The sequence below is a fragment of the Callionymus lyra genome, chromosome 8 (genome assembly GCF_982586985.1).
Source record: "Callionymus lyra chromosome 8, fCalLyr1.hap1.1, whole genome shotgun sequence".
Lineage (NCBI taxonomy): Eukaryota > Metazoa > Chordata > Actinopteri > Syngnathiformes > Callionymidae > Callionymus > Callionymus lyra.
Window position 1 is genome coordinate 22072527 of NC_141825.1, and position 13518 is coordinate 22086044.

General features: G+C 33.6%; 1 protein-coding gene across 1 annotated transcript in view; it reads right to left on the reverse strand.

The window, feature by feature from the left end:
- The window catches only part of lrrk2 (leucine-rich repeat kinase 2), a 34722-nt gene that overhangs the window by 19952 nt on the left and 1252 nt on the right, over positions 1-13518 (reverse strand). Inside the window, exons 2-15 of the mRNA XM_087797830.1 lie at positions 12920-13005; positions 10029-10138; positions 9808-9896; positions 8055-8192; positions 7852-7986; positions 4708-4839; positions 4506-4625; positions 2587-2747; positions 2398-2477; positions 2223-2329; positions 1314-1443; positions 541-665; positions 347-474; positions 143-287 (exon numbers count right to left, since the gene is read on the reverse strand). Of these exons, the coding sequence (XP_087653956.1) occupies positions 143-287; positions 347-474; positions 541-665; positions 1314-1443; positions 2223-2329; positions 2398-2477; positions 2587-2747; positions 4506-4625; positions 4708-4839; positions 7852-7986; positions 8055-8192; positions 9808-9896; positions 10029-10138; positions 12920-13005 (1686 nt within the window). The remainder of the gene's footprint in view (positions 1-142; positions 288-346; positions 475-540; positions 666-1313; positions 1444-2222; positions 2330-2397; positions 2478-2586; positions 2748-4505; positions 4626-4707; positions 4840-7851; positions 7987-8054; positions 8193-9807; positions 9897-10028; positions 10139-12919; positions 13006-13518) is intronic.

A 13518-nucleotide genomic window follows, 5' to 3' on the forward strand; every position in this document is an offset into this window, starting at 1 on the left:
CCTCTACACTTGTCATTAGAAATCAAAGAAACACATTTGTACACCAACAACAAGACAAGTTTGATTAAACAATAAAAGATACTGTGCTGTCGGTCAGGAATGTCAAGTATAAATGTAAAGTATATCATTTCAAATACTCTACCTCGCTCCTCAGGAAACATCTGTAGTGTATGAAGCACAGTGTCTATGGCCCCCTGCTGGCAGAGAAGATCCACTGCACCAGAACAGTCAGCCAGTGAGGACAGAACCTTCATACCAAACTTTTGGATTGACGGACTGCTGATGAACTACACAGAGCATATACATTAGATGACATGTCTGATGTTATCAGAGCAGCACTACCTACCCTGTTCAGAACCTCCAAGTACACCGTGTGAGCACCTTCCAGAACACACTGGTTCTTCAGAACCCTCAGAGAGACATCAGCCATATCAGGGTCCGACACGGACGAGCCGTGCTCGTGTAAACTCCTGTCTGTGTCGAACGAGAAGACGGTTAGTGCATCTCACCTGAGGGTGAATATGCCAGGTGAGACTGTACCTGGGCAGAGGAAGACCAGACTGGCCTGTAGCGCCTCCAACTGGACCCCAAGATGAAAGTTGTGAACCTTCATGACGGACAAGATCTGACTCATTGTCATGTTCAGCTCGTCGAGGCTCGCAGTCCTGCAGGAACACTTTGTTTTAGATATTGATGTGATAAGAACATCTACTCTGGTCCTTTTTTAACACGGGGGGTAAGAAATAATGGAAAGTAATAGAGGAATTATGCTAATGATCTTTTTTTATGAAGGATAAACGTCAATAATTAAAAAAATAAGATGCTCTTTTAATGTTTCCCAGTTGAAGAACATAGATGCGTAGCTGTCTGTTACTTTTAAAGGAAGTCATTTAAGGAAGTAAGTTATTTATATTATTTTACATTTTTAGTTTTATATTGCTTGCCGAATTTCCCCTTGCGGTACAAATAAAGATTTCTGATTCTTGCTATTTATTTGATACAACACTTGAGTTTAATATTGTTTGTTATTTAGAAATTTGAGTTCTGAATTGTTAGCTCTTCATTTTTCTTCAAAGGCTGTTGTGTTTTATTATACATTGTTAAAACATTTGCAGAAATTGGTATTGGCCTGTAGACACTCAAAAATAAATAGTTTTCTTGCAATCCCTAGTAATTTCTGTAAATTTATATTCAGTCATCTGACCTACTTTACCTGTATGACATCCTTTTTTAAATCCACATGTTGCTGTTGCTTTACTTTGCAGCCATCTTGTAAAGATCAGTTCATTTCTGACAATTGCATTCTAACCGACCTTCCTTGGAAGAGCAGCTTGAGCAGTCTGCAGCCGCCAACGCACACTTCAGTGGAAGTGGGGTGTCTCTTCATCATCTCCACCAGGTTGACGTGGAGACCGCTGGACAGCAGCCGGTACCTCATTTCACCTGCAAGCAACACCCCGTTTACTAGTCACTCGAAATGTTTTCACCTCAACAGCTTTTTAAATACAACCAATCATTTTATTGATTTCAAAATGGTCCCATTCATTGAATAATTAATTTCTTACAAAAGACAACAATTATTGTTAGAAAAATAAAAAAATAAAAGTTTTAAAAGTGCTTGAAGTTATTCTTTTTTTCACAACAAGCAAATATTATAATTACAAATATTAAAACAGAAATTGGAATCAAAATTGCAAAAGGTAATCATTTTTATTACAAATATTAAAACAAAATGTTATTGAAAGTGCAACAGGCAATAATCATTATTCAAAATATTTAAACAAAATATAATTGAAAGTGTAACAGGCAACAATTATTATTAAAACATTTAAAACAAACGTTTATTTATAGTGCTTTAAGTTATTTTATTATTTGTTTACAACTGACAACAATTACAATTAAAAATATTAAAATGAAACATTATTTCGATTGTTTAATCAATTAAAAACTTGAAAAGTACTATAACTTTTAATTCTGATGTATAAAATAAACTTTTATTATTAGTTTCCACCTGAAACCAATACTACAATTTTGAGAAGTCACAGTCAAAGTTAACAATTAAAGCTAAAATGCTAAAGCTATAATTAGCAGCTAATGCTAATATTAGCATCAGAGCTGAAAATGTATTTTGGAGACAAAGATGATAAAGGAAACTATTAGAGCTATAATTATAGAGTTGTGTTGTGTTTTTATATAAATATCTTAGAGAGATAAAGACTCACTGTGGTGTGTGAGAAGTGTAGCGATGGCACTGGAGGCAGCTTTGAATACACTGGGAGAAGAGGAGTGGAGCAACATGGCCGCCATCAACTGCCTGTGGACAGGAGGCCTAAAAAATAATAATAATAATAAAACAAGATCATTTTAATAACAATTAATAAAGGTCAAGTGTTCCACCTGTTGCCTTGGTCTTCTGCTGAACGGTTGACGGCGGCTCCATGCAGCAGAAGACTGTGAATGGCCCAGCTTGCAGCTTCCTGAGGAACAACCGACGCTTAATGATGACATCACAGGTTGAGCATGAAGTCAGTATGGAGTCAACGTGGAAGTGAATAACTGGACGTGTGGATGTGTACTGAGGCGAACCTGAACGGATGGATCCGCAGCATGAAGTTCCAGGGCTGTAGAACAAGCCTCCATCCAGCCCAGACCCATGTCTTCCACCTCCTCTCTGCCCCTGTTCTCCTCCTCCTCCCCGTCCTCCATCCCTTGTTCAGCCACAGCTTTGTTCTGCACCATCGTTGCAGCTGTCGAACAATGTGGTAGAAAGATCAGCAGGAATATGGATGAAAAGCCTCCACTGTGGTTTAAATCATTGAAAAAACAACATTTTAAAGCAGTATAATAATGTATTATTTAGCTGTGATAAAACATTTATCTACAGAATATATTTAGTGACTTTTGAAGAACTGTAAACTGATATTTATCAGGCAGCTCTTTTCTTTTTTAATTCATTTATTCAGATTATTTGATTCTAATTACAAGGGTTTCAACTGTTTTATCTAGTAACTAGTTACTGAATTCTAATTGATTAAAAAGATTTTTGTTTGAGTAAGAAACGGTTTGATGGTTCAACTCTAACCCTTTGCCCATCAGAATATTGAAAGGTTGAATTAAACATTTAGTTTTTTTTTTACATTAAATTATGTTTTGAGAATAATTGAATAAAATAATTTCTAAATTGAGAGGTTGAATTTGTGTATTGAATAATTAAATGTAATAATTTCTATATTCAATAGTATAATTTGTTTTTTTCTTTTAACAATTGAATAAATAACTTAAGAAGGTAAAACTATGAGTAAAAAAAAATGTTTTATTCAAATAATAATAATAAAATAGTTTTTTTTATATGCAATTTTTAATATAAATATATTACATAGTAATGTACAGTACATGTTGAAATTAATTTCTCCATCCTTTTATGCGATTCTTAGATGGAATAAAAATAGAAATTCAACCTTTCAATATACTAAATATATTTTTAAATATAAAAAAAAAATGCTTAAAAACAACAACATTTCAATAAAACATTTCAAAGTTTATCCTAAAATACAGTAAACGACCCAGATTTGCCTTGTCAAGATAATCTGGCGAGTTCTCGCTAAACTTTACGGTAAATTCCACAGGAAATTATTAATTAAATCATACTTTCTCTCATAAATCATAAATCATACTGTCTCGTCTGCAGTTGATTCAGAATTCTGACCCGCTCAAGTAGAAGAACTCACATTTCTCCGATCCTTAAAACTCTTCACTGGCTTCCAGTTTCTTTCAGGATCAACTTTAAAATTCTGGTTCTTACTTTCAGATCTATTCATGGTCAGACTCCTCCTTACATCAGTGATCTGATCCAGCCTTACACCCCAGCTCGGGCTCTGAGGTCTGTGGATCAGAATCTACTTATGGTTCCTGAACACGGTTCAGGACCAGAGGAGAGAAATCTTTTCAGGCTGTTGCTCCTAAGCTTTGGAACAATCTTCTTCTCTCTTTGCTCTTGATGGATCTACTGACTCCTTTAAGAAACATCTTAAGACGTTTCTATTTGTTCAGGCTTTTCCTTGAATTTCTCGAACTCCTGTGTTGTTCTCAGTATTATCTTGATCTTTAAAGTATGTACTTTTTTGAGTATTGTTTTGATTGTTTAAGCGCTTTGTGACCCTGGTCTCGAAAAGCGCTATATAAATAAATATTACTTACTTACTTTTTTTTGTTAAACTTCATATGTGTGTAAAGAATGCTGATGGGATATGAAATAACAAGTAGTCAATTGAATAAGCAGCTTCCCTTTATTTACATGTAAATATGACACTTAAGGAGTCAGTGCCTCACCAACCATGGACCTCATCACACGACACTGATTCTTTCACAATTTGACTGTTTAAATAAACCCCATGTGTGTGTGTGTGTGTGTGTGTGTGTGTGTGTGTGTGTGTGTGTGTGTGTGTGTGTGTGTGTGTGTGTGTGTGTGTGTGTGTGTGTGTGTGTGTGTGTGTGTTTCCACTCACTGAGGTCTGCCAGGCAGGAGAGAGCAGCAGCTTGTAGCCTTGAGTTTCCAGGGAAACTCTTAGACGCTCTTACTGCAACTCTCTGAACACCGTTCAGTACAAGAATGCTGTAGTAACTTTCTGCAAAAGAAAAAAAAAAAAGAAAAAAGTGAAGCATCCGAGTCTAGAATCTAACAAGCACTGAGATGTTTGTTTGTCTGACCTGAGGTGAAGCATCTGAAGAGACAACAAGCCGTCTCCTGAAGCTCCTCCTCCTCTGGAAAAGCATCCATCGCAGCGATAAGCAAACTGTAGCAACGAGCGCCGCCGGACATCAGTACCTCGACATTACTGCCTGCAAGAGATGATCATTGAATAGAATTAGACACTTGTCTACTGTTAACTATTAAATAGAACTATTAGAATAGAACAAGACTCACTGATCGCTGAGTTGTGCAACATATGTATTTATCAATGTCTGAAGAAGTGAATTTGAAACTCGCCATTGTTTGTGATAAGACTGTTCTGTTTGAATAACTCCGCTCTTAATGATTTACAGTTTCTATTTCTTACAGCGTCTGAAGTGCAAATGTATTAAAGCCATCAAAACAACTTTACAAATTTATGGCAAAGAACTGCAGAAACATATTTTTGATTCATTTTTCAATTTGTAAACATGGTTTGTGAATTAGTTTCAATAACTTGTAGATTTGTTTGAATAGTTTGAATAGTGTTAAGTATAGTTGTTATAATAGTTTGTAAAGTATTTGACTATGTTTTATGGATTTAAATGTGTTTCAGTAGTTGTAAATTATTGCTTTAATGGTTTGTATAGAGACTTTGTACATTTGTCCTCGTGGTTTAAAAGGTGCTTTAATGGTTTATATATTTTTAATTGTTACCAAACTTGTTCTAAGTTTTTCCTTTTCATTAACTCATACTTTTTTTCAATAGCTTTTAAATGTTTTTCAATCGTTTGTAAATGTGTTTTAATAGTTTTTAAATTTGTTTTCCTCATTTGGAAATGTGTTTTAATATTTTTTAAATGTGTCTCAATCATTTGGAAATGTGTTTCAATAGTTTCTAAATGTGTCTCAATCATTTGTAAATATGTTTTAATAGCTTCTAAATGTGTCTTAATCATTTGTAAATGTGTTTTAATAGTTTTTAAATGTGTTTTCCTCATTTGGAAATGTGTTTTAATAATTTTTAAATGTGTCTCAATCATTTGTAAATGTGTTTCAATAGTTTTTAAATGTGCTAAATAGTTTTTTAATGCATTTCAATCGTTTGTAAATGCGTTTCAATAGTTTTTTAATGTGTGTCAATAGTTTGTAAATATGTTTTAATAGCTTCTAAATGTGTCTCAATCATTTGTAAATGTGTTTCAATAGTTTTTAAATGTGTTACAATAGTTTTTTAATGTGTTTCAATCGTTTGTAAATGCGTTTCAATAGTTTCTAAATGTGTCTCAATCATTTGTAAATGTGTTTTAATAGTTTTTAAATGCGTTTTCCTCATTTGTAAATGCATTTTCCTCATTTGTAAATGCATTTTCCTCATTTGTAAATGTGTTTTAATAATTTTAAAATGTGTCTCAATCATTTGTAAATGCGTTTCAATAGTTTCTAAATGTGTCTCAATCATTTGTAAATGTGTTTTAATAGTTTTTAAATGTGTTACAATAGTTTGTAAATGCGTTTCAATAGTTTCTTAATGTGTGCCAATAGTTTGTAAATATGTTTTAATAGCTTCTAAATGTGTCTCAATCATTTGTAAATGTGTTTCAATAGTTTTTAAATGTGTTACAATAGTTTTTTAATGTTTTCAATCGTTTGTAAATGCGTTTCAATAGTTTCTAAATGTGTCTCAATCATTTGTAAATGTGTTTTAATAGTTTTTAAATGTGTTACAATTGTTTTTAATGTTTCTTTTTTTTAAGAGGTTGTTTTTTTTTTTTTAAAAACCCTTAAAATATCTCCGTCCTATGTGATGCAATGGTACCATAAAAGTACGTCCACTCAGCATAATGACCATGTCTTTTCATCCTTGTCCATTTCGATCATGTGGCATCTTATTCCAAGCACTGCATCAGAATCAGAACAGCAGCATCTGGGTCAATAATCCTGGTGTGTGCATGACGAGCAGCCGAGCTATTTAAAGCGTTGTAGAAAAACTCTAAAAATAATCGCGATGTTTCTCAAAATAAGACAAATAACAGCAGAGACTAATTGAGATTCACATTTCATGACAGATCGAATTAAACGTTTGAAGAAGGGGGGATTTTATTGTGCGATTGAAACACAATAAAAGCCTTGAGAGATTAAACACGACAGTTCTTGTGCCCAGAACAAAAATAGAAACGCTGTTTTTTCTTCCATAGACTTTTCAGAGTACACAAGTTATCAATTTATCTAAAATACGGTTTAGTCATTTGTCTAAATTGGTCTTAGTGATCACAGCTGCCACTTATCTTCGATGGTGGTGAGGAATTGGTAGAAAAAGAGGAATATTGTGTTATCTATCTTAAGCAAACATGTGTGCAGTATGAGAATTTGTATTATAGCTATGAATGAACCTAAAAGAAATCAAGATGAAATCCTGATAAGGATCAGGAAGACTTCCAGACTCGTCATGGGTTGATCTTATAGTAACATGAAGCTATTTTTGCAGTGAAAAGTTCTGGAAGTTAACTCCAACATTATCATTTGTGTGTTTGTAACATGAACTTGCTTTTATATTATTTATACCACAGCCAGGATTTATTAGTGCATGTCATTGTTCAATAGCATTCCACACTTCACAGTTCTCTTGATGTAACACATATACATTTGTGGGTCAAAGATGATCATGCATCTATGAATATAAAGCCACAGATTAGGTTTATAAATATACCTTAGAAGCATAAGATCAAGCCGAAGATAATTCTTAAGAGGCTTTTAGTGGACTTTGGCAACGCCTTTTGTAATTGAAATACCACAGAATTGTTGATGTTTATGTGTATTTGTAAGAAAGATCATACATTTTCTATGTTTTACTTCGATTATATGAGTGAAAAATGTTAAGTTATAGTGTTTTCTCATTTCGTTATAAAATTCCTACACCCTTGAATGCATCACTCTCGTATGATGATCGAAATTTAGGTGTTTTTTTTTTTGTTTTTATAAAATTCCCTGACTTTGACCATGAGGATTTGTTCGCTGAGAAGGAAAGTTAAGAGCTCTATCTTACATTTCCTTCTTAGTGAAAGATCTCTGGGAAAAAAATCACTTCCTTCTTCCACAGTGTTCTTAAGAGCAGGAACGGTATAATAATAATAAATAATAATAATCATTAAATTGAATTATTATCTGGATTATGTTCTTACTAGGATGAGCCAGTGGGAGGAGAACTTTCATGGCCTGGAGGACAAAGTCAGGATTGTCCAGGAACCTCTTCAGCGCTGCAAGAACTGCAACATGGTCCTGGTTCTCCACAAACTCCATCAAGTGATCATCACTCACTGGACAGGAAACGGTAAAATATTAAGTACGACTTCAAAGGAATACGTTTAACTTTTTTTTTTTTTACCTCTCTCGAGGAGCGGCTGCAGAGTCCGACATCCTTGCAGCTGGACTTCTTCATTCAAGGGGAAAGTTTTCATTGCCTGGACCACCAGACCGAAAACATCTTCGTCCTCCTCCTCCAGCACCAGCAGAACTATCATGCCTGTGTGAAGAAAAAGGCACATAATAATCAAATACCTTTTATCCAGGAAGAACAAAACATGTTTTTCCCAAACTGCCTTTAACAGAAAATAAGAGTTTTATTATATTTTTTCTCTTGTACTTATTGTAGGACCATTCTATCTTATTTTCCCAACAAATGTCTTTGTTCTATTTCAAATCAATTTCAATGTTATTATCAGCCTCAACATGAACATTAATCTTCTTAGAGAATGAGACATGTATCTGGCCCTAGACAATGATTTGGCAGGCATTGATTTGTATTTAAATCATTTATATAATCTCTATTTTATTGATTATTATTGTCAGAAAACATATTTTATTTTGTATAAAAAACCCATTTTCTCCAAAGTAGAATTAGCCTCAGACTTGAGACGTGTAATTTGAGGTTTATTTGATCATGTTTACTCCAAAAATAAACCTGTAAACTAGTTAGATAAGTTAATTCCAAACTCTAAACTTGGGAGTTGTTGCAGAGAAAACCTCCTGCTGACTCAGTGTTATAGTGAGATGTATTTTTTTCTGCACTATCCGTTCATTTTTTGTCAGTCGTGCAATTTTATTTTTTACCTGATAATATATATTTTTTATAAATGAATAATTACTAGCAGTAGAAGCACAAGATGTTAATGCATAGCTGATATGCTAAAAATTGTCAAACCCGAGTGCATTATATAAAATTTCAATAGATGTTAACAAGAGCATGATATGTATATATATAGATATATATATATCTATATATATACAAATTTGCTTTGGTGCCCCTACTGCTAAAGAAATGTTGGCCTGGGTCACCTTCCAACTTGCCTTGGTGCCCTAAAATGTATGATCTTCTTTAAGGCAACACCTGCCTTGACATTAAAAAGTTTAAATTCGAAGCCTGTTTACACATTAACTGTTAAACAAAACCGTGCTGAACATATAAATTAATCTGATCATCTCTGACTAAATTTAAGTTGGTGTGAAATCTCGGCTATGAATGCGTTTGTAGGGGGAATACCATGAATATATATATGCATTACACCAAATTAGATAATGGAGTGAAGTTATTTAAAGTCTCATTCTTGAGCACAAAGAACAGCTATAACAGCTATGTTATTTATTGACCTCTTATGTCCGTGGAAGTGAGCAGAAGTAGCATGTCAGCAGGACATCGAGTCAGGGTCGGACTAATCACCGTCAAAAGCCAATTACGCGTTGAACAAAGCCCCTCTTCTTTGACCCCCCAACACATTTATTCTACTTCACATCATGTTTCTTAAAGAACAACAACTTTCTGAGAATGTTCTTTTAATGAAACTTAAGATGAATATACCCAGATTAGAGTAGATTCACAAGGATTATGGATTATTTCCCCGGAAAATAAGACATAGATCTAATTGAAATTGGACCAAAATACATTTTCAAGTGTTGGATCTTCTTAGAGAGTAATACATATGGTTAACATTCCTTCAAATTGGCGGAATTTGAACTTTCTCTTGACCTGATCTAGTTGCCTTCCCCCTTAAAACCTTCCCAGACAGCTCAGTATTTCACAAAAAGAGTGTTTTATGAATAAAGATACATGTTTTCTGGGGCACAAAGAAGACTTTGCAAACCTGAGTGAAGTAAGAGCGCCAGAGCTCGGAGTCCCACCATCACCGCTTTACTGTCGGTGCTGAACTTTGACAGAAACTTCAGGATCTGCCTGGATACAGATGAACGGGAGAATCAGTCTTTTGGTTCCGATTAACCACCAAGATTTTCACATCCCCTCAAAATTTGCAGATGGATGTTTAATTAAATTGGATAGTTTAGTAAAAAGAGAAGTCTTACTTACTGGTGAACTCCCAGTACTTCCCACTCTTTCACCTCTTGTAAAGGTTTGGTCAGCTGATCCAGCAGACCGGGACATATTTCAATCAGTTGACAGAGCAGCGACCAGCCGGCCTGCAGCGACGAGAGAATAAAACGAAACGTAAATATATACATAAACTATATTATAATTTATTTTTTATGATTGAAGAGCCAAATAGTTGAATGTTTTTTATTATAATTAGGGGGTGTATTGGCAATAATCTAGCGATACGATACAGAGGCAAAGATACGATATATTGTGATACTGTAGTAACAAGGATATTTTGTAGTATTGTCCGAGTACTTGACTCTGGTGTTGCAGAATTTACAGACAACATGACTCTTGACGAAGTTGTAACTGCTCTCCTTTGTTTTGAAACCAAAATATGTCCAAACATCAAATTTAAAAGCTGCTGGAGTCACTGTATCCTCTCGTCCTCAGTCATCGGATCTTGCATGATTACCTTGTACCTTTCCCATGCAGATGTAATGACTGCTGCCACCCAGCGATGGGACGTTTAATTGCATCACAGAAACAATCTATAATAATGAATATTTGCATGGTAATTGTGAATAAAAGTTTGAATTATTATTATTTATATTTTTTTTAAGCACACTCTATTGAACTGTAAACAAAAAATGTGAAAAAAACGTTTGGATATAATGCTGTATCGATATTTTCTAACATCTCTTATTATTTATTATAATTATTAAATGCAAGCTTGCGTTTATAAACTTAATTACAGAACAAGTTTGCGAAACAAAGCTGTAAGTAGCACACGGACACATCTGTGATTTCCCACATCAAGTTTATTTTTATATTTATACTGAATAACAACAACAAAAAAGTATGGCTAAACAGATGACTTTTGTGACATCATGTACCGAGACATTCTTCATTGAATTAATTTCAATAACAACAAGAAAAAAAAAGTTTATCTCCAATTGTTTATCTCCAAGCAAATCAAAGGACCTTAAACCACTTTTATCCTTTCCTGACCTGTTGCTGTGTACGTTCTTTTAGCTGGTTGTGTATGCTTGTTGTGTAAAGACATTCATTTCATTTAAAAAAAACTATTTTCCTTATTTGTTGTTAGATATAAATGCTTTAAAAACATCTGCATGTCCGATGAAGATCTTAATTTGATACCAATTCCAGACAACAAAGAAGTAACTATTAAGATCTCGTCAATATTTGGATTACACTTCCTTATTTAAAAGATCTGTTGTTCTTTATTCTTCTTCCACATAAATCAGCGATTTTCTGATCCAAACCAAATATTCTTAAAACGATTTTATTTTTTTTTGTCTTCGGGCCATCCTTGTTTACAGGATATTTGGTTAGCACTGATAAAAATCCAATGATGGCAGTCACATGGGTGGTCAGAAGAGAATGACGTTCACTCATTACCATCCGCGGCACATCCTGCATTTTCTTTGTATTATTCATACTAGCATTGCAGCCCCGTTTGGAGTAAATTGAAGTGTTAAAATCAAAACATATTAATGATCAGACCTATTCTGGTTCTAGTTCATTCATTCAGCATTAAATTACTTTTTCCCCCCAATTTATATGAGACAGAAAACACAAAAAAAAATTTTTTATCAAATTCTTATGTTTACTTCTAGTCAGGATAAATCTTTCTTGTGAAATTTTTGATATATTTTTGATATATATTTTTTTAACTACTTACATCCAAACACTTGGTTAATTAATTTAAACTAAAACTAATCTTGTTATCAAATTCTGCAGTGTTTTCCATAAATGTCTATTATATTATTATATTATTTATTATGTCTATCTATTAGATTTATTCACCGATTTTCCTCACTGTTGGATGAATAAAGTAATATCTTATCTTATCTTATTGTTCCCTCATTCAAACCCTTTCATTTTAAAACTCAAGTTCAACAATTGCATCAAATTGTCTTCAAGTATTTGACAAATTTAATGCATTATTGAATTTTTAAAGCTACATATTTCATCCCTTCATTTTTGTCTCTCAGTATTTCCCATCAGGCCACAGCAATTCAGCCTCTCACGTCTTAATGACTAAAAACATAAAGTATTCCAGAATTTGCAGCAACAACCACTTGACATCTTTTTATTCGAATTATTTTTCATGATTTGTTTCAAGAACTTTGAGTTTTTATAAAACATTTGAGGCGGGAAAAAGGGAAGTGTAGATTTTTTCACACAACAGGCATAATTTAACTTTGATTCCATTAAATAAGAATCACATGGTTGTTATTTAAAACTCATTCAAGAAATACTTTCATTCGGGGGAAGTGTTTTGAGTGGTTTCTTTTGATTACGCCGAGCAACAAAACAACATAAGACTCGGATAAAAATCTTTAGGTCGTTGTCAAGAGTGAGTCCGTGACATCACTTCCTGGCTCAGATTTCACGTGGTCTCACCTTTTTATGAGTTGAAACTAGAATATGACTTTTGGCCAGCGTCACGTTTCAAAAGCATCACAAGACACAATAAAAGCTTTCGCTTGACTCGGTCGAGCAGATAAAAAGGGCTGTAAATAGGATGAAAAAAGTTATTGAAAGTTTTGAAAGATTGATATTAAGCTTTATGAGAGTGTATTCTCCATTTGATGAAAGTTTAATCCTATCATTATGTGGTTGGCAGCACCCCAGTGGCTGATGGGAATGAAAGCCCGTCTATAGCCACGATTTACTATTTTGTATTGAAATAATTTTGTTATATTTCTTAGTTGGTGGACTAAACAACGGTTATTTTAAGTCCTTAATAAATTATTTTCTTGTTTGCAAACCTTAGACAAGTGTTTGAACCTCATAGATAAATGTTATTAAAGTTGAATAAAAGTATATCATAAAAAAAGAGAATGAAATGACGATACCTGTTGGACTCCTTTGCTGCTTCGGTTCGATGACAGCACCCCCATAAGCGGGTCGTGGACATTTTTGTCAGCAAACAATTCAGCAGCTGCAAAACAATAACAAAACAAGTATGTAACAAAAGTATGTTTAAAATGTGTTTATTTTTTTTTGCCAATTGTATCTTTACCCCACGTGTGTAAATTTGAGCTTATTAGTAAAAGTCTGTGTCAGAAGGAAGATCAATCGTCAAACATAAGTATTATATTATTTATGTACAGTCTTGCAGATCTAAAAAACCTAAGCCAAGTTAAGGAAAATCAATAGTATGTGAGGCACATACTAAAGAGGCAACCTAAACTCTAAAGATAAAATTGAATCACTAAAATATATTGTTAGATGTTAAATTAAATGTTATATATATATTTTTTCTTTCTTTAAGCAGCCCTAATCTGGCAGTATAAGGTGTTTGGTACTTGTAAAACACTCTTTAGTACCTTTAAGATATAGATAAAACGTTAATTCACCTTGATTTGTTTTTTAAACATTATTTTCCCCTTTTTACTTTGTCTTTAGTGCATATAAAACGATTCGTTTTTTTGTTTAATCCTAGTCCCCAAAT